Source organism: Aedes aegypti, chromosome 3, assembly GCF_002204515.2.
Source record: "Aedes aegypti strain LVP_AGWG chromosome 3, AaegL5.0 Primary Assembly, whole genome shotgun sequence".
NCBI classification, from domain to species: domain Eukaryota; kingdom Metazoa; phylum Arthropoda; class Insecta; order Diptera; family Culicidae; genus Aedes; species Aedes aegypti.
Window position 1 is genome coordinate 15,071,037 of NC_035109.1, and position 22,022 is coordinate 15,093,058.

The window sequence follows — 22,022 nt, forward strand, 5'->3', positions numbered from 1 at the left end:
CAGTCATTCCGAACATAGTCCCAAACTATTGTTCTATGGAATCTGAAATAAATTCCCTAGAAGTTTGTCTCGAGATTCTTGTTGGAATTTCTCCAAAATTTGTTTTCAGCTTTTTATCCGGGTTTTTTGCATTCTTCAAGGAGTTCCTTCAGAAACTCCTCGGCGTATTCTGTCAAACGTATTGCTTCAAAGGCACAAGGCAATCCATGAGTCTTATAGACTCCTCTCACTCCAAATAATTCTCAAGATTTTACCTGGAATCCACTAACTATTTTTCTAAGACTGCTACATCCAATTTCTCAATGGATGTCTTCAAACATTTATTTTTGAATTCCTTCAGGGTTCACAATGGAAATTCCTTCAAGGTTTGTTTCACTACATTGATAGTACTTGTTCCGAAATCAGAAAAAGATCGCAGTAAGCCGCGCGCGCGAACAGACGTGTTTCAAATCAACTGTTACATTTTTTTCTCCTCTCCGCGTAGAATTTAAATTCGGCTGACGAGTATGTAACAGCCGATTTAGAAATGCAAGAAAAAAATTTCAATGGGTTTGACTAACATTTTTACAATTATATCTAACGCTGTGCCAGTGTTATAACTGATTGATTAGTGTTGCGTGAAAAAAAGTCAAATCGCACGTCGAAATTTCGTTTACGTTGGTGGAAATCCAAAATAGTACTTTTTTCATATGAGGGAAAACTGTGTAGTGCTGCCTGGAAAGAATTCAAATAATAATTGTGTTAAAAGTGAACATTAGTCAAAAATTAATTCTAGAAGAAGCAAAGAAATCGAGAGCTGTAGTCGATTGATTTTTCGTCGTTTATTTAAAGCTATTGCGTTATGAGTGGATCTTCCTGTCTTTCCAGAGAGCAAGAAAAGGCGCTTAAGCCAAGGCTTTTGAGCCAGGGCACAAGGGAGAAATACCTGTGTCTCATCCCAATAAAAGGAAAAAATATGTGCATTAACATTCTTAGCAACGCCACTCCCAACGATATTATCTATCTCCCTGAAATGAAACGGTTGGTACGGTTTCCTTAATTAAAATAATCAAATAGTTGCATTTATCGCGTTATTCATATTATTCTTCTTCTTGGCATTACGTACTCACTGGGGCATCGTGTGGTAGGTACGATGATACTCTATGCCCAGGGAAATCAAGGAAATTTCCATTACGAAAAGATCCTGGACCGAGCGGGAATTGAACCCAGACACCTTCAGCATGGCTTTGCTTTGTAGCCGCGGACTCTAACCACTCGGCTAAAGAAGGTCCCATATGATTTCATACAGTTCTTCTAATAATTACCTAGAATATATTCCACCACCATTGCTTCCGTAGAACATAGTCCCGAAATATTGCTCTATGGAATTCGAAAGAAATTCCCAAGAAATTTGTCTCTGGGTTCTTGTTGAAATTTCTCCAGGATTTATTTTCAGTTTTCCCTCCGGGTATTTTGCATTCTTCAAGGAGTTCCTTCAGAAACTCCTCGGCGTATTCTGTATTGCTTCAAAAACACAAGGCAATCCATGAGTCTCACTCCAAATGTTTCTCAAGTTTTTTCCTGGAATCTACCTACTAAGAGTTCTAGATCCAATTTCTCAACAGATGTCCTCAAATGTTTCTTTTTGAGTTCCATCAGGGTTAACAATGAAAATTCCTTTAAAGTTTGTTTCACTGCATTGACAGTACTTTTTTTTTCGAAATCAGAAATAGATCGCAGCAATCCACGCGCGCGAGCAGACGTGTTTCAAGCTTTCCTCTCCGCGTAGAATTTCAATTCGGCTGACGAGTTTGTAAATCGGCCGATGCAAGAACAAACTTTCAATGGATTTGACTAACATTTTTACAATTATATCTAACGCTGCAAACTGATAGATTCACTAGGTTCCGTGAAAAAAAAATCAAATCGCACGTCGAAATTTCGTTTCGGCTGGTGGAAGTGAAAAATAGTACTTATTTTCATATGAGGAAAAACTGTGTAGTGCTGCCCGAAGAGAATTCAAATCATAATTGTGTTAAAAGTGAACATTAGTCAAATAATAATTCTAGAAGAAGCAAAAGGAAGTTACCCCTCTGGATAGCAAACTCGACTAGGATAATTTGGTGAGTTTGTTCCGATATACTCTTTAAAGGTGGTTTTTTAATCGAGAATTTAGTCGATTGATTTTTCGTTATTTATTTAAAACTATTGCGTTATGTGTGGATCTTCATGTCGTTCCAGAGAGCGAGCAAAGGCGCTTAAGCCAAGCCTTTTGAGCTAGGAAGAAATACCTGTGTCTCATTTCAAGAAAAGGAAAAAAGGTTTGCATCAACATTCTTAAGGTGAAGATGAATCGAAGCCAAACTTCAAATTTTCAAGAGCACAGATCTGGAGGACCAAGTATCCGTTTGAGCTGAAATCCTAATCGATTGGTCACCATCAGCTAGTGACCAATCGATTAAATTTTCAGCTTAAACGGATGTTTGGTTCTCCAGATCCGTTCTCTTGAAAATTTGAACTTTGGCTTCGATTCATCTTCACCTTAACAACGACACTCCAAAAGATTTTATCTATCTCCCTAAAATGAAACGGTTGGTACGGTTGTCCTCGTTTCATTAATTAAAAAAATCATCAATCAGCGTTTTTCACGTTATTCATATGTGGATAATTTGATAACTGTATTGTACTTAAATTATCGTCAAACCAAGTCTGCACAGTTGGCCTGTTCATTTTAATATTTGTACCATATCACGGATATGCTGGGAGACATTTCTGTATTCCCAGGATGCTTTTCAATATTGGCTGTGCAAACACTTAGAATATAATAGAATAGAATTGACAGTACTTTTTCAGAAATCAATTCAAGATGCCTTCAATGAAATTCTTGCAATCTAATCAATACATTTTCCAAGAGGAATTTCTCTGGAGATTTTAAATTAAATTCAAACAAGGGTTTTTCCAAAAGTTCTTTAAAATAATAGTTTCTTCTGGTAGTTCTTTCTTAGGAATTTCTTAGGAAAAAAATCTTTCAGATCACCAAAATTACTACATTGTTCTACGATTTGCTCAGATGTATCCTTTTTTTGAAATTTCTTTAAGAATTTCTTCTAGAAATACTTCAGAAATCATCTCAAGATTTGTCCAGCAAAATTCTAATAATAATATAATAATAATAATAATATTTATGGCATCCAAAAAGTAATATTTTGAGACATTTCTTTTGGAACTGCAGAGAGATTTGTGGTGATGTTGTAAAAGACTTGGACCGCTCTAATGTTTATAGATAAATGATAGTAACACCTGAAGGAAGCATTGGATGAAGTCATATCTTTGAATAACAACAAATTTCAATAATGTGAAGGTTTCTGCACACTTCCTTGAAGAAGCTCGAGAAGTATGCTTGAAAAAAAAAAAAGATTATAACTACTTGCCTATTAATTAAATTACAGTCAACACTCTCTTCAACACGATTTTTCGTATCTCGATATCGAGTTAGAGAACCATACTAAAAATAGGTTTTCCTGGCTACCTCGATAGTCCCTTGGATCGCAGTTGCACTGGTTTTGTGCAAGATGTATGCATTGTACTCTGTAGCCAGAGTTGAACCCGCCTTGAATTTGTGTTCTACAACTCGATAACATCCCCAGCTGGATGGTCCCTGCAATATGTAGTTATGAAGAGTTGACTGTACTGTTAAAAAATCACTCTAGTCTCGGTCAACGGTAATGCTTGAAGATGTTCCTAAGGAAAATTCTCAGAGGTATCCCTTAACCATTTTTTTAAATATTTTAGTTTGCTTTTCATAGAGAATTTTCAGTGACAATGTTAAGAAAACGGATTTTTGGAGGTATCTTCAGAAGAGTTAATTGAATTATTCATAACAGAATCCGAAAAGAGTTAAGAGGAATAATTTCTAAATAATATTTTAAGGAGTTACTAAAGATATCTAAAAAACACTTTAAGGAATGTACTAGGGCTAAGCAGATTTTTTTTTGATTCTGGAATTTCTAATTGAGTCCGATAGGGAATGTATAAATAAATTTCTTAGAAAAATCTATGCAGACGAATTCTTGTACCTTTTTTTAAAAAATTGCAGTCGACTCTCTACAACTCGATATTCAGGATACCATCGTCTTATAGAAATATTGAGTTACAAAACGTACCGACACAAAAAGTCCTCAAATCAGTGTATCGAATTTTTGTATTTCCAATACTTTTATGATCACTTTTGTGAGAAAGCAATATTATTTTATTGACAGCATTTCAAAGAATATAAATTGAAAACTTTTTTCAAATGCTCGAGAAATCACTTATTTTTACTTAAGATATATACAGTCGAAGCTCGTTATAACGATAATATTTATAACGACATTTTTCGGTACCGTAATCCGGGGTATCATTGATCAGCGGGGTAACATTGATCGGCATGACTCATCTCATCAAAAGTACGTATTATCATTTATTGATGAAACATTTCCAAATTTTGAATGGTGCTTCTCTTTCTTATATTCATGAGCTAATGAAAGTTAATGTTTTTTGAGAAAATTGAGTTCACTTTATACGTAAATTTATCAAGTGTAGAACTAGCCCTCGTGCGTTAAAATACACTCAAATAAAGATTTAAAAAAAAAAAAAAAAAAGTAAATTTATCAACTTTTTGAAATAATGATTTTAATTGTTAAGGATGACACTACCGAAGATTCATGTCTCACACAAGTTCTGCAAAAGATATAAGCAAGGAAAATGTGATTCTTACTAAAAATGGCATCGCCGAAAACGATTCCGTTATCAAAACTTTTATAAGTATGCTCAATTAGGCAACATTACCGAATTACTGTTAAGAACGTAGAATTCCCTTAGGAAATTGCCTACCTTTAGGCGTATTCCGTTGTTCGAGGTGTTTTTAATTTTAAAATAACTCAAAAAGTAAATGACTTGTAAGCGTTTGGCCTTCATATTCGGCTTCAGGAGCCATGGTTTAAGTAAGTAACGACATTTTCAGTATAACCGAACTTTGTTTATATATGTGATCAATGTTACCCCATATCAGATAATTCAAAAAATCGCCTAAAACATTTTTTTAACGTGCTTAAATCTTTCAGTTAACAAAATACAGTATATAGTCTCAAGCTATGAGTGGCAGTACTTGTTTTAAAAATATAAAATTTGCAACATTTGCATTTTCAAACGAAATATTAAAGAAACATTCAGAAAAATGATCAATGTTACCCCGGATTACGGTACCATGAAAAATATTTCAATGTTATATCCATTCTCTATAACGACTTTTCTCTATTGCGACGATCCGTTGCGATGTCGTTATAACTGTATGTTTTTTAACTTTCATTATAACTTGGGGCCCAGATAGCCGTAGCGGTAAACGCGCAGCTATTCAGCAAGACCAAGCTGTGAGGGTCGTGGGTTCAAATCCCACCGGTCGAGGATCTTTTCGGGTTGGAAATTTTCTCGACTTCCCAGAGCATAAAGTATCATCGTACCTGCCACACGATATACACATGCAAAAATGGTCAATTGGCATAGAAAGCTCTCAGTTAATAACTGTGGAAGTGCTCATAAGAACACTAAGCTGAGAAGCAGGCTTTGTCCCAGTTGGGACGTAACGCCAGAAAGAAGAAGATAACTTGGTAAGTTTTTATTCACTTCAAAACAAGTTTCCCTGTAAAAAAAGATTTTTAGATAGATATAGAGTAGACTGGCCCAGTTCAGTATGTGAAAAAAATAAAGTTGTATAATTCCACGAGGCATCCCCCCGGATTATTTCCTAGGGTTAGAGGAAGACCTATTGAAACTGTCTGCTCATTTGGTCGTTCCGTGAGCTGACGCATTTGACTGGAAGTTATTATGGGATTTCCAGATCAAATATATGGGAAACGGCACATCATTTACTGTTTCGTTTAGGAACATTGTTGATCGCGTTCAATTGAATCCAGAATATCAAAAACACTACTTGACATCATGGCGAACAATATTGTAGAAGGTTGTATATCTGACCCTGGCTACGCCCATGCCTTTATCCATTGCGATTGGCGCGGATTCCCTCGGCGCTGCTGGATGTGGATGTGGATAACAGCAATCAAGGAATGAAATTTCGCGAATGATACTTCTAGCGGGCGGGTGTGCATGAGAGAGGGTAGCGACGATCAGATCGTGTGCTGCTGTGCTGATGAAGCTTGACTACGATGCGGTTAGATGATGACAAAATACTGTAAAGTGGGATTTCCATAATACTTCTATGGCCAGAATAGAAGCACAGTGGGTTTGCCTTTTATTGAGGTGACACATACGTACTTCAATACAAGTTTGTTTATTTGTTTATACTACATCAACAGGCAAGTAGTAGCCCCAATGATGTTTAAAATGTAATGGTCCAGTTTTTGAAAGACTCAATGGTTTTATAATTATTTTTTTTGTTTTGATTGTTTTTTTACGTGAAATAGAATTGAAAACTTTTTGAATGATGTGTTTAAATGAATGGAAAACGAACTTGCGTTATGTTCTAGCGATTTTTGTTCCTCAAACCGTTACCATCACCTCTACCACTGGTTTGATACCTCTGCATCTCCACAGTTGTCGTGCAAAGGATAATGAATTAGTGGGATGTGGTAAGAGCCTGAAAGTCGCCTTTGGTTGGTTATAAGATCCATGTAATATTCATACCCCGCATAATCACAAACCATATTTGTACTGTTCCACATGCAATGTTGCGGCCAGGATGTCTTTTCCTACGTTGTGATTTAACTTGATATACGAACAACGACTCAAACGCACTTTCAATTACTTCTAATTTATTACCACCGAGGGGCAGCACGAACGATAATGTACAGGGAATGGATACAAAATTCATGATCTATAAAAATTTGAAAATCTATGAACACAACGATATTTCCCATTTTTTTTCTTGGAAATATGTTTGTCCGTCTGAAGCACGGCATTGCCCGTGGTGCGCAGAAATCGCAATGCTAATAATCGCCCGTGCAAAACCATGACCGAGAAATAATGCATCATCGGAGCACAAGCCAACATCACTGCCGCGCGGAGGTCATAATTTTATGTCGTGCTGGCTGCCAGTAGTGGCACGCGGTACCAGACATTCGCATCGATCTTTTAATGAGCTAATCCACTTATTTGGACCACGCGACACGCCTCCTAGACACCCCAATCGGCTGCAGTATTTAGTACGGTGGTAGTTTTACTACCCGCCGAAAGTATGGAATCGCATCATCGAGTATTGCAACATCAGACAAATTTAGAGCAGTACAACAGCAACTTGTGCTTACCAGTAGTGATTCTAAGCTTTTCGGAGTAGTGCAATACTCGGTGATACAGTTTCATACTTTTGACTGATAGTGTACATAATTACACCGCACTCGAATCCCACAAACCTCTTTACAATGTTTTGTTTGATGCGTTCACAATGGATGGCGTCGGTCCTAGATATACCTGATCTTCTACAGTGCGTAGATCGCAAGCTATAACCGGTTATGTGGATTTGACCAAAAAATTGCACGCGAGATAACGAACGTGTTACGTATCTATTGATCATGTAGCAGCCTAATAATCGAACAAGAACATCAATGTTTGCCATTAGATGCATTGATGGTTATCGGTACTCACGGGTCTACCGAATAGTGACTTTGACTTGAAACGTGTGTTTATTTTTGGACTGATGCATGGGGCGGTGTGACCGTAATTTGCATGCAGAAATGCTGTTCACAGCAATGCGCTGACCAGGCCAAAGGTGCCGATGAACGCCATCAAGGTAACATGCGCTTCCTTCCGACTGCTCCGCATTGCTACTCCTACACACCGGCTTCGAATCGCATATATCGATACATTGATATTGGTATTGAAACAAATAGTTGATCGGTCGTCGTCTTGGGGAAGGTGTCGCGGGAACTGGGCAATGAATATTGAATTAGCCCTGTGAGTGGTGGAAATAACCGTATATTTATTGCTTGGGAATTTTGCCAATAACTTGAGTGTCACTTAACTTGTTAGAATCTCTTACAAGTGAAGAGTTGAATCGTTTGTTGGAACCATCATATAACCCTTTCAGGACGTATGCGTTGCGTAACGAAAAAGTTGTCCTTAAAAGAATAACTGTATTCTTACTGAAATAAGAATTGACAACATGTTTTACTCCAAGTCTGTGTTATTTGAATAACGTATTTGTCTAAATAGTCCGAGTTGTTTGTGTTTGGGTATGTTTTCCTCATGTGACTTTCATGTGAGCTTCAAATAAAACATTCGACTGCTACACATTATTATAGAAACGATTAATCAGCTTCTAATTTGATCTGTCAATTAGAGAACTCAAGTGATAACGAACGAGAGAAACTAATCCCTATTATGAACAATAAATCTCTCTAGGTGGTAATCAACTAGCGGAAAACAAAGCCATCGATGTAACGTCGCTAGACCAGACGCATCTGGTTTGGTGAATTGCTAATGGGTACTGGACTTTACCGCAAAATAGTGGGATTTGTACACGGTTGTTTCGAGTTTCGAATGAATGTTCGGGGAACTACGAAAATAGGCAGTCACTGTAAAACGGGGAATCTTTGGTAATGCGAGTATCATACCAGATGTCATATAATAAATATTTTTTTATCAATAGGTTTAGCAAATTAATGCATTGTTAGTGTGACACTTTGTTTCAAAGGTATGAAAAAGGAAAGTATATTTCAAGTTAGGTATACAAGTTACTGATATTTTTTCGGTTTGAAAAAAAGCCTAGTAGAATCTAAAAATTGTCTCTCTAGGTTCCTATGCCAAGCTTACTTCTTTGACTTGATTTGGCGGATTGATTTTTTCATAAAAAGTTTCTAATTTCCATCAAACTTTAGAAAATTTGAAACTTGAATTATAGGATGATAAACATTAAAATTATTGATGACTGTTCAAAAAGTGTCACATAGGTAAATGTTTTAGAAATCTAATATTTTTACGTTTAAATTATTATTTCGAAAGTAATTTGACAAAATAAAATAAAGTTAACACAATTTAAAACATGTGTGTTCTGTATATAGTTGAATAGTCGTTTGAAAAGTGAGAAATTTTCCCTCATGTTTTTTTCTCGCTCGTGGTTATGATAATTTTACTACTTTCGGCTAGTGACAATAAAACAGTTTTACAGATAAATGCTTCTATGTGTGTTACTTTTGTTGTTAAGTTATTAGAATCACGGACTCTGATGTGATTGAATGCGGTTTGCAGTTCATCCACACGAGGTGTTGTTTTGGTAACTTACAACAACAACGTTTGCAGGGTAGCGACTGAACCGGGAAAAAGCAGGAAATTTGAATCCACCGGTAAATAGACGGGAAAACCGGGAATTTGAGATGGTCACGTGCAAAAAATTGGCACTGTCGTCACATGTTTCTACATTCAACAGAGGATAATGATGTCACAAAATTATTATGTCAGTCCAGGAGTTTGCTGAAAAATTTCTCCTGAGATTCCTTTTGATAATATGAAGAATACCCAAGTAACCCCAAGCATTATAACATTGCACGTATTTTACTGTATATCAACAATATTGATGCGACATTGCTTTTATTCGACAAATGTTAAGAGCTGTCAGGCAATAGAGCATTAACGCTACATTACAAATGTATCATTGCCCTAATATTACTTAATGAATTGCTTGGTTGCATTATGAATATTCTTGCATTAGTTCGACTGTGAAAGGGGCTTTTTCCACTTTTAAACTACTTTAACGATAAGCTTATGGCAATGCAGCTGCTTTATATAAACAATGATATAATGCTTCATGGTTACTTGGGTATTCTTCTAACTACTTCTTGTAAGATATCGCCATTTATTTTATAAGAAATCAAAACCAAAAAGTTTTCAAAAAATCGTTCAAAATATTTCTCTAGTTTTTTTTTTATTTTTCTTCGGACTTCTTAGAATACCTCAATGGAGAGTTACATGAACACGTGTGGAAATTGTTCTGGAGTCATAATCATAATTCTCCATAAGCGTGACATCCAAATTGGCAAGACTAAGCAGTGCACTTTGCATTAACCCATTCGCATCGATTATCCACAAATTGGCCACAATTCAACACAACAAATTAGCAGTGCGGTAAAGTACATGGCTCTCAATCCGAAAGTTCTTGGTACGAATCTTGCTCTAGTATATTTTGTTTTTTTTTTTTTTGTGTTTTCATTTTATTGGGTTGACTGATAGAACTTTAAATAGATCATAAATGGATGCACGAGTCATGTTTTTCGAGCAATCAGATACAAAAACATAACGCTTGTGTTGTGTTACGGCAATCTGACTCATAATATCATGAGTGCAGCTCCTGGTGTATTTTCATAAGATGAAAACACCTTGGGATCATGATGTCAGGGTGCGTAATCATGAGTTTAGGTTTCTCATTTCTACCCGTGCGTTAATATGATTCAAAGTGACCGTTCCGAAGTCAGATCACCATATGGTTCAATAAGGTTAAGGTGATAACATCCTAGTGATGGTCTAAAATTAAATTATTATAAAATAAAATATTTAAAAATGAGTTCTGCCACGGATTTGTTTTTGGCAACTAAAAATTTCGATCAAGTTGCCAAAAACGGAATCCCACTGTATTGCAATTCGACATTTGTAAATTTAAGCAAGTAACTTTCTTTTGAATGCTTTTAAGTGTAACAAAGTATACTTCGCTTCTTTTTTTAACTATTCCCACAACATCGCTAACCATGTTTTGAAATATTTTTTATCTTTCCTCGCAATAGTGGTAACATTTTTTAAATTTAAAAAAAGTCAATGATTTTTTTATGATAATAAAAATTATGACACTGTAATCGATCGAGAAGGGTTGGCCCATTTTGAATTTGAACAAACATGTTTGGATCTTACAACGACTCCAGATTTTAGAAGCTGAACCCTCTACGTGTGCACTATAGTTATAATAAAATCACATGATTTTTTTCGCAGCATAGTTCGAACGCACTTCTGCGAAATTCAACATTGAAGAAGAGAGAATGAAATTTTAGTGCCAAACGCTTAAGTGTAGGCTAAAAACACATGTTTACTCGATTTAAGTCCAAAAACCTTTTTTAGATTTTGTCATACCATTTGACTTAAACTCAAATTTTGTTTTCCGTGTTCCTTCCGAAATGTCAGATGGGAACAACCCCAGTGTTAAAACTAAAACCCCTGTGGTGTTTTTGTCGACTAAGCGAACGTCAAACATGATCAAATGTGTCAAGACTGTCGTTATATGAGCGGGAAAAATTGGTAAAGTAGTTGCAGTAACATGCTCTTTCGTGTAATTAAATAAAAACGAGATTTCATTGAAAATTTTAGGACTCAATTGCGCACAAAAATTTGAAAAACCTATTTTGATCAAGAATATACACACTAAGCTCGTACGGTGAATTTCACCGTAATCTGAACAGCTGAACAGTTCGGTGAAATAAAACAGCGTAATTTCGTCGAAATTTTACGGATTCCGGTGATTTTTCACCGAATACTGTAAAAATTTACCGTACTCCGTTAATTTATTTCAGCTGTTGAGAATTTAAAGGAATCCGTAAAATAATTTAAGTGTGTAAATTGCAAGTTTTAGGTTTTTCAATAAATACTGTATGGCTCGTACTGAATAAGATGAAGAAAAAATTTCGACGGATCGCAAGCCACAAAGGAAGCGTTGGGCAGTTACTGTGCACCGTCAGCTGTGGATCAAAGTCAGGACCATTGATTCAAGTCCAAACATCTCAGACAGCCATTTAACAAAACAAGTTCTGTGCTGCACTGGATTGCGTGCAATGGATTCGTCTTCGGATATTGAAGCCTCCGATTATACTACGTTTGCAGACAACCAAATATTGAATAAAATTGAGCAAATGTAGCTAGATTCCGTACCGTAAAGCTGTTTGATCAAGTGTTGACTGAATTTTAGGATTTTTTTTCAGTATAGGTGATACCCACCTAATTGACCCTAATTCATCCCATTTTAGAGATTTAAGGCTATGAAGCGGAAGCTCAGAACGAATAAAAATATTGCCATAATATCGATGAACTGTAAACTAAATTGGATGAACTTTTTTAAAAATATGGATGGAAATATGTGCCAAATAATGAACCGTATTCCGGGAAAAGTCCGACCATTTCTTGTAAAAGGGGATGAATATTGTTTTATTATTTTGCCTTTGAAGCTTACATGTAATGCAACATATGAGTTAAAACAGATATAATTTTTGTTGAATTATATCCAAATTATTCCAATTTGTGTATGTTCCAATTCAAAACATGCCACACCTTATCGAAGAAACCATCGAGATAAGGAGAGATCAATATAAAAAACACATTTTGAATGACTACTTGATTGAAAAACACTCAATTACCAAAAAATAATAGACAAACAGAAGTCATTTCATGATTCCAAATTGTTTTGAATCAAATTAAACTGGTCTTGTAACCTTTGATAATGGAAACATCGAAGTAAAAGCGAAAATAGCGAAAAAATCAACATCAAAATATGGAGAGAGAAATTGTATGCAGAATAAAGGGACCAACAGAATCATCGACATAGGGAGAGATATCGAGATATAGAACATCGAAATGTTGAGAGTCAACTGTATTGAGAATTATCTTGAGTTACTCAAAAGTTGATATTTAGCGTGACATAATTTGTGTACCATCCCTATGTTGAATAATCTCTTTCCTAGTAATGAAAAAATTAGAAAACCAACCAGATCATTCATTTGTCTGCTGCGGGAAAGAGATCAGAAAGAATTTTCTTCTCGTTGCAGAGAACGAATAATGGTGCTTAGGCTTCACAGCCAGGATATGTTTCTGAAATATAGCAGTTGGTACGGTTGTCCCCGTTTCTTTCATCAAAAATTTGAAAATTTTCGTCTATCATTTGAATTATCTGCTAACCAAAGTCTGCACAGTGGTCCTGGCCATTTTAATATCTGTATCATCATAACACTGATATGCTACAAATATTAATACTGCCAAAACAATACCAGAAACGTTCCGGTTTCGGTAACATATTTCCTCGAAAAATTATGCAGTTAATAAAGGTGCAAGAATAGTCTTTAGATGATGAACTAGAAAGAAAGATAAGCAAACAAAAAGTGATATATTTGATCTAGAACCGCCAATTTTATAAAACAGAATACAACTTAAGGAAGAACTTTTCGGGGAAATGGGGTATTCGTGTATAAATCATTGAAATTCCGATCATTTGTGACCGTCTGCAGCTTGTCAACCAATTATGCTCAAGAAAATCCTTTGTTATTGTACTACATTGCATATTTAAGTTCCCCTCGTAGTTTATAATTCCCCAAAAGCTACTTAAGCTGTCAACAATAGTACACCTACCTTAAATGAAACGTTTTCTGTGGTTTTTTAATCTCCATATTTGGAGAAATTGCTTTATTTATTAAATAAAACTGACTAAGGCTAAATAAGGGATCTCTACAACGTATCAGTAAAGTGATTCCCGAACACAGTCGATGCCATGTGGGTAACTTAGGCTGAGGGCTTCTCTTCTTGCACGACGGTGGTGGTGCCAGAGGCCATCGATTGGCTGTCGTCGGCTGCATCCGTGCAGGATAGCGAGGGGAACTTCTGGTACAGGGCGGCACGGTACTTCGGATGGCTTATGCCATATACAATCGGGTTGTAAACGGCATTGGCCTTGGCGAATAGTGATCCCCAGATGGTAGCCAGTGGGGTAATCGGAGCCGCTTTGAAAATACCGGTGTAGTTGATGATCAGATACGGAGTCCAGGCCATGAACCACAGCGAGATCGTGACCAGGGCAACCTTGGCGAGTTTCATTTCAGTGCTGGTACTCTGAGCCTCCGAGGATCGGAGCGAAGCAACGTTCATTTTCTTCGCTTGCTCGCGCATGTTCTTCTCGTGAGCAGATACAGCCTGTTTGTACGGAAAATCAAACGAGACGTTAATTTAGGTACGATTATGTTAACTTTCTACGTCAATATTTACCTTAATAATGAAGATATACGAGTAGATGATCAACAATAGTGGTGCGAAGTACACGAAAATCGAGTAAACCAGAATGTATGAGCGGCTGAGCAAGGTATCGGTGAGGTAATCAGTTCCGCATGCGGACATGTTACCCTCTGGGACATATCGATTCCATCCAAAGAATGGGGCGAGTGTCCAGGCGAGCGAAGATCCCCATACGAAGAAGATTCGCAGCAAAGCACCATTGTTGCCCATGGGTTTGGCCGAGAGACCCTTTACGATGACGTTGTAGCGATCGAAGGCAATCATTGTCATGGTCCAAATCGAGACACAGCCGAACAGTGATCCAAACATACCGTACAGTTCACATGCGAACGGGCCCAGAACCCATGTTTCGTGGTAGCAGTTGTACACCATTGGCGGTCCCATCGTAAACATCATCAGGAAATCCGAGAAAGCTAGGTTGACCACTAGCAGATTGGATGGGGTTCGGAGTGTCTTGGTGTTGGTGAAGATGTAGATCACCATGCCATTTCCGATCAAAGAAATGAAACACAGAACGAAGATGGCGAATCCCAGGAGTGAGTGCCACAGTGGGTTCATTGGCGGGAACTGATACCAATGGGCATCAACCATGTGTAGCATATCCGCTGGGACCTTGTCCACCACGCTCACATTAGTGGCCGCGCTTTGGATCCAGGCCTGGAAATGTGGCTCCGCTAATGCAACCATGATTACAGTTCTCTTCCTTATTAACACACTACTGCAGCACTTTAACACTTCTTCTAGCCGAAGAAAATCGCTTGTTCAGGGCGAACTACTTCGAACCGATGTGATTGGCTAGAGTGACACTAAATCTACTCAGACGAGCGACGGTTGATGTTGTACCAAGGGACAACTCGAACAAACGCCTCCAAAAGTGAGTCTTTTATACCTGGCGGAATTCCCTCAAAATTTGTCCTAATTCGATTAGGCAGCGGTTATATTTTTGTGTTCATAATTTCATACGTTAATCTCTTCCGAAACATAACGCTTTCCACGTGAAAGCATTTCCCCCAAGTGTTTACCGCGGGGGTTGTGTTTTTTGTGCAAATTGGCTTCAACGATAATGGGCCTGTCCTAGGCGAGCCCAGAGCGAATGCGAATCAGAATTCAAAGGCAGCATCCAGCGAACACAACCGGTTTCGTGGATAATTCTGAAGTGGTAGAATTTTGCCAATGACGTCAGTAATTACGTGAGGCATTCTTCGTTTGGCGTCAATGTAGTTAATATTTTGCGTTGTATTCGATTCGCTATGCTTTTGAATTGACCTTGAATTTTGGAGACTTTTGCTGGCAATAGGTCAGTAAGCCCAACACTATTACCGGTTGTATGATTTTGTGTTTGTTTTGATTAAGCATAAAAAATCAATGAAAGAAGAGAATTTTATTTATATCTTGAAGAATTGATTAAATAGTCATTGGGTAAAACAGCATTTTTGTAATCTTTTTTGCCGTACGTACACAAATTCTTTAAGCTGTTACTCTCTCAAGCGTTAAAACGGTAGTATTTTCGATTTTTTTGTAAGACCCGTTGATGGGAGTAAAATTTATTTAACGGTGGTAATCGTTCTTGGGGATCGTCTTGGGAAAAATCCTCTTGCAAGGTCACTTCTTACATTATAGCTGCTACCACAAACAAACGGAAGAAGTGATCTCTGAATGCACAAATTCCTTTAAAAAAAGTGGGTTTTTAATACTGTCGCTAAACATGGCAAAAAATGAAAGAAGACAAGAGTTAAATGAATAATATTGAAAATTACATTTTCCGCACACATTTTTAGTGAAGAAGATGCCAGAAAAAATGCTGTAAATCGTTGTCAATATTTTCGAATTTAATAGATTTTGGCAGGAGATCCTAAACTTCATTCGGAAAATTAAGGTTTCCTTCCAAATCGCAAAGACAGATTTTATTAGGTTCACTTAAAAAAAGTGATCTAAATAATGATAACAAAACTTATGTTTTCTGGTAGCCTGGAGATATTTTCCAGAAGCCCAATCAGTTCTGCAGATGGTCTAAGTGAGCCATGATACCAAACTTTGCCGCATGGATGCTAAATGCATGGAACAGCGTTCTAACGCTAAAATTAACAATTTTGTCCCCTTCCTTTTCTATTTTTTGTATGAGCCGTAGCGTTTGGGCATCTCCCTACCTCACGATATTGTATGAGATGACAGGTATTATTGAATTGTAAGTTTAAGCTGACACGGGAGACCGTGTTATTATCCCTATCTTTTATCTCACTTTAACAATTATCATCAAAACTTTGCAGAAACAGATCTCGAGTCTTAATGAACCGATGAAGCTGAAAATTAAATGAGTAGTGCACTACATTATGCATTGTGATAAATTTTTCGCATCGATATGTGGAGTAGTACTTGAGATTTGCTTCTTCAAATGGATAGGATGATTATGATGACGTCCCTTGCGACCTTAAAGTCTTCTGAATCTATTTGTCAAAGATAATGGTTATAGGGGATGGTACACAAATTATATCACGCTAAATTTCAACCTTTTTCGCCCAGATAAGATTATCCTATCAACAATTTAGCTTGGAAGACTTCGTAATTTTCCAGAGGGAGACCACTCAGATGAGCAAAACTATCAACCAGTTCCCCGTATTTGAGATACAGTCGACTCTCCACATCTCGATGTTCTACATCTCGATATTTCTTCCTATGTCGATGATTGCTTCGGTCCCTTCATTTGCATACGATTTCGCTCTCCACATCTCGATATCCTCCTTATCTAATGTTACTAAGCGATTTAAGCGATTCAGAACAATTTAGAAACTCGAAATGAAGTTTATTTGTTTATTATTTTCCTAGTAACGGAGTGATTTTCAATCTAGTGTTTATTAAATTAATGTTCTTTGTCTCGACCTCTCCCTATCTCGATGGTCCTTTTGATATCAAGAAGTGGAGAGGCGACTGTATTACGATTAACTGAGAGCTTTATTTGCAAATTGGCCATTTTTCAAGTTTATATCGTTAGGCAAGTACTAAGATTCTATATGCCCTGAGTAGTCGAGAAAAATTACAACCCAAAAGATCTTCGACCCTTTCTAACCTCCCTCCGTTTTACGTTTCAGGTCCATTGGGCTGCATATTTAAATCACTCAAATGGAAATGTTAATATTTTCGCGATGAAATTGATTTTCAACGATTTTCCTAGAACAAAATTGGCACAACCGTCATTTGTCAATCCCTCATTATAACACTTGTTTTCCCAATTGCTCCTGCTAAGCCTATTAGGCTGAATTCGCTGTGCACCGCAAGGCAACCTGACTGGGACGATGAATGGGTGATTGGGTGCCAAGTAAACTGAGACACAGCAGGTGGTGCACATTCAATACGTAATAAGAAAGTTCGATATTTATGAATTCGTCAAATCTAAAATTACAAATACCTTAACCATATCGCTCGTGTAGTTATGCACCTTCTCTCTCCTTGTAGCAGCGTAACGTAATCTTTATGTGACGCCGAAATGCAGTTTTTATTTACGAGTGTTTCGTAATGTTTTGAATATGAATTTTACATAGATTGATTTTCGTCACTCGAGATTCAATGTAACAAGGAAATCGTTGAAATCAACATAATTGTATTGCAGTTTAAGAAATTATCAGGTTCGGGTTAATGTGTTGATGGGTTCGGTATGTAGCGCGTCCGTGTTAAAATCAACAACACCCGGAAGTTGGCCAGAAAAAAAAGGAGAAACTAAAACAGGAGAAGAAGTGAGCAATACACTATTGTCCGTTTGTTGTACATTAAATAGATGAAGAGAAATAAAAAGTATTATCCACACTAGAAGGAGGAATGGGATTAACCGGATTATACAAGAAAGCAGCTTAAGTTGTGAATAGGAGGAAAACATCTGTAATGAGTAATATAGGGAAGTGGAGGTGACTGTAGGTTGCAGCCGTTAATTTTCCATACATTTATCTTCAAATTCGTTGAAAAGTTATAAAAAAATAAAATATAGTAGTAATTTTCCCAAGATTGCTTAAAATGATTACTATAGAGATATCTCGAAAAAGTTGTGCAGAGATTCCTACGGTAAACTTTCCAAATACAGTCAACTCTTTATAATTAGATATTGGCGGGACTATCGAGCTATAAGATTGGATTTTCAGTCTTTACAAAATAAAAAAAACTGTTATTTTATTTTGCCTTTGAACAAAATAAAATTACAGGTTTTTATTTTTTTTTATTTTGTCAAGACTGATAAGCCAATCTAACATCAACAAGGAACTACAGTCGAACTAGGTTTATGGACAACGATATCGAGCTATATAGAACACAAAACCAGAGCAACTGCGGTTAACGGTTTCAACGATATTTGTACTTTGCCCAATGATTTCACTAGAAATCCGCTTTAGATTTCTTACATTAATAATTTCTCACAAGAATTTATTCAATGCTTTCAGATAGCTAAATAAGCATGTTCAGTTAGGTTTGGAGTATCTTTTTTTTTTCCTTATTTTTATTTGTTAGGCACTCCGTGCACTTGGCCACTACTATGACGAGTATCATATATACAGAATCTATTTATAGTTCTTATTGCTATTTCTCTCATACCGAGCAGGTAGAGGTGAGTGCTGTCGTTGGTCCAATCTAGTGATCCTTTATAGAGAAATAAGCGGAAGTAAAATGGAATGATTTGGCAACAAACCAGCAGAGCTGATTTTGCTCGGCGTCGAGAATAATATTGTAACACGGACAGGACTTCCTCATTGCTATAAAGTGTATTTTGTTTCGTTATAGATCTTTGAGCTATATATCAAAACTAATAAACAGCCAAAAAAATCAAAAACTAAAAATCGCATTGACAAAAATTCAAAAAAGTAAAACATTTCATATTTTTGCTTCATGCAAAATTACTTTTACCGAAATAATTTCAAGCGGATTACATTACTCCTCAAGAAAAGTTCAAAACAAACATAACGCATGTTCGTTTGGCTCACACTTTGACAGCCCTCGCTGCTCGATTGGCTCACACTTTGACAGAAATGTCAGCTTCCGCGAATCTCTCTTATAAAGGATTTCTAGTCCAATCCATAGGGTAAATCGCCAAATGTTGAACGGTTAAGAAAGACGTTTTATGTTGTTTGATTTTAATGGAAATTCTGATAGAAAAGTTGCTAAAAAGAGCATTCAACATCGTAAGCGATTGTTTAACTTTATTACTGTTACATTTTTGGCACTGTAATGTCCATTTTGAAATAAAAAAATATATATTTAAAGAGATAGTTCTATACCCAATTGTTGAACACATACATAACCCATCTTATCCTAATGTTGAACGGTTGTCGCTAAATGTTGACCGCTTTACTCCCGCATTTATTCAACTTGCAAGTTCGCGCTCCTCGTCGGTTGTGAGGACAGGGTAAGGTCCACGAAGCGCTTTCCCTGACCACTCTGGGCTGAGACGGGAGTGAATCGTCCCCTTCGGCACTCAATAGACTTTAGCGGCTTCTCCTAATGTACATTACCTTCGACATTACAGCATCAATCGCGAGATTGAGGTAATACTCCGGATAAATCGGCAGCCGATGCGTAATTTCAACAATGATGTGAACAAACAAACGGTGATGGCATTGGTGCCATAGTGAAGATAGTGAAATTCGAAAAAGATTCAGGATATAGCCAGTGATGCAATTAATTATACTTTGCTGAATCGCGTTTTTCATCATTGCAACAGACACCATTATAGGATTTTTTTTAATAATTATTCAACAGAAAATTAAAGCAATAAACGCAACTATATTGTGTAATGCAATATTTCATTTCATAGCTGTTTGCTACGAAAATAAACAAATCTGGCAATATTGTTGATGAAACCAAGCCTGTCATGTTATGCTAGTGTTCAACAAATGGAATATGTACGTGAAACGAAAGTGCAACTGAAAATGTTTTTATGTAATTAAAAGGTACGAGTAAATTGTACGGATGTTTAGAAAATAACTAAAGTAGACTTTTAATGATATCGTGAATAGGTGCTTAACCCAATATACGTAGTATGTTTTACTACACAGCTTATTTCATAGCAGCCCCAGCTTAAGTTTTTTTCTAAGAGAATTGAAATTTTCTTTTCACCTACCGATAAAAATTTTCAATAAATATTTCGTTTAAGAAATTAATGTGCTAATTACATTTATTGTGTCCAATAGTACAGCTAACTTACAAAATAATCTGTATAATTTATTAAAACTGTTTGGAAATGGTTCAATTTCCTGTTTTAACATGGTTTCTACAAATCGTTCAACATTTGGGTAGCGTTCAACAATTAGCGAATTACCCTATTCATATCGAAGTCCATTGGTGTGCGGTGGTTCATTTTGCCATGTTTATGTGTCGTGTGAGGCAACAGCCTACAAAGAGGGTCAGGTTGTCTTAGTCACCATCCGATACTGACGAAGGATGGATGTGTTCTTCCCCAATACACGGTCCTTCGAGCGGCGTCTTCTGGTGGCTGGACGGAGTTTTTGTGTGGGGGGATTGGGAATCGAACCCATGACCTTCCGCTTGCGAAGCGAAAGCGTAACCTCGAGGCTACGGGTCCCCCCAAGGTTTGGAGTATCTTATTATTTAAAAAGGAAAAGAGAAAAAAAATTCAAAATACCTCTGCTTCAGTGAATTTGACAGAATTTATTCCACAGTTTCTTCCATTAGATTTCTCTGAACATCCTCTAAGGATTTTCACTAATTTTTTTCACTAAGGATTTTCACTAAATAATTCATGCAAGAATTTCTATAGAGATATATCTTGTAATGAAACCAGCGATTTTTGTGAGCACTACTCTCTAAATTATGCTAATAATACCCACAAACGGATCATACAATGCACTTATCAAGAATGTATTCAGGAAAGATATCCCTTAAGATTTTAAATTTTTTCCAACGATTATCTACAGTTTTTTTTTTTTTGAGCCATTAGGAGTTCGTTCATTTTATTAAACATGTAGAAAGTATTCTAGCAATTATTCCAAAAATTTATCCATAGATTCCTTCAGCATTTCCTTCGAAAAATTTTCTAGTAATCCTTCTATACAAATTATTATACCTTTTTTTATACTTTTCCAGTTTATCCAGAGCTGTTTTTATAAAAAAGTTAATTCAAAATATTTTTAAATTGTTTTGGCAGATATACAAGGATTTTTTTTTAAAAATTTGAAGAATTTTTAGAAAATATTCAAAGAATTTCGAGAATATTTGATTTGTCTAAAAAAAGATGAAGTACTGTCGTTGAACTCAATTTTTAACGAGACCCTGCTAAAAAAATGAAAAATCTCCCAGCAATGGAAATTCACTGTCCACGATGGTTCTAAATGGGCAAATTATCATCTAGTCAATGAATCGAATGAATCAGATTAAACACTCCCGTGCACTGTTCATATCTCTCAGATTACATGTATGATTTAATCTCTTGATTTAATGAGTATTTTACTTTGTAAGCTCAGTCAACTCTCGCTAACTCGATATTGAAGGGACCATCGAGTTAGGGAGGTATAGATACAGAACGCATTTATTTTTAATTTTCAACTTTTCATTATTTTGACAAAATACATTCAGAATAATAATTTTAACGTGAAAAATCAAACAATTTTACCACATTTACCTTTGTGGCACTTTTTTAACCGTCTGCAAAAATTAAAAATTTTATTATCCAGAAATGACCAGTAAATCTTAATTTTACTCATAATATTCAAATTCATGAAATTAATTAAAAGTTGGAGGGCATTTGGAACTTTTTATAAAAATATCAAGTTGACTGGGACAGACACGTTAATGCTTCCAGTGGACGATTATGTCCTTTGAAGGAAGCACCACACTAGACAACGGACTAGCATGCAACGCCCATTGGCACAGTTGAAATACGTTCCTGACGAAAAGTTTTCCGGACTGAAGCGGGAATCGAACCCACACTCCTTGACTCGATGCGGCTAAATGCTCGGTAACACTAACCGCACGGCCACGAAGCCCACAAGTTAGAGAGAGGTAACTGAAACAGATAGCATCGAGTTAGGGAA

The 22,022-nt window shown here is 36.5% G+C and overlaps 3 protein-coding genes across 4 annotated transcripts in view; 1 reads left to right on the forward strand and 2 right to left on the reverse strand.

Annotated features, from left to right (window-relative positions):
• The window catches only part of LOC5568063 (GATOR complex protein WDR24), a 103,529-nt gene that overhangs the window by 43,024 nt on the left and 38,483 nt on the right, over positions 1-22,022 (forward strand). The window lies entirely within an intron of this gene.
• Positions 1-22,022, reverse strand: part of LOC5568062 — a 64,970-nt gene that overhangs the window by 21,102 nt on the left and 21,846 nt on the right. The gene's annotated exons all lie outside the window — the stretch shown is intronic.
• On the reverse strand, positions 13,373-14,864 carry LOC5568061 (opsin-1). The gene is made up of 2 exons (XM_001651948.3): positions 13,972-14,864; positions 13,373-13,899 (listed from the first exon to the last, which is right to left on the reverse strand). The coding sequence occupies exons 1-2, from the start codon at positions 14,683-14,685 to the stop codon at positions 13,492-13,494; spliced, it is 1,122 nt and encodes a 373-aa protein (XP_001651998.1). The 5' UTR covers positions 14,686-14,864; the 3' UTR covers positions 13,373-13,491.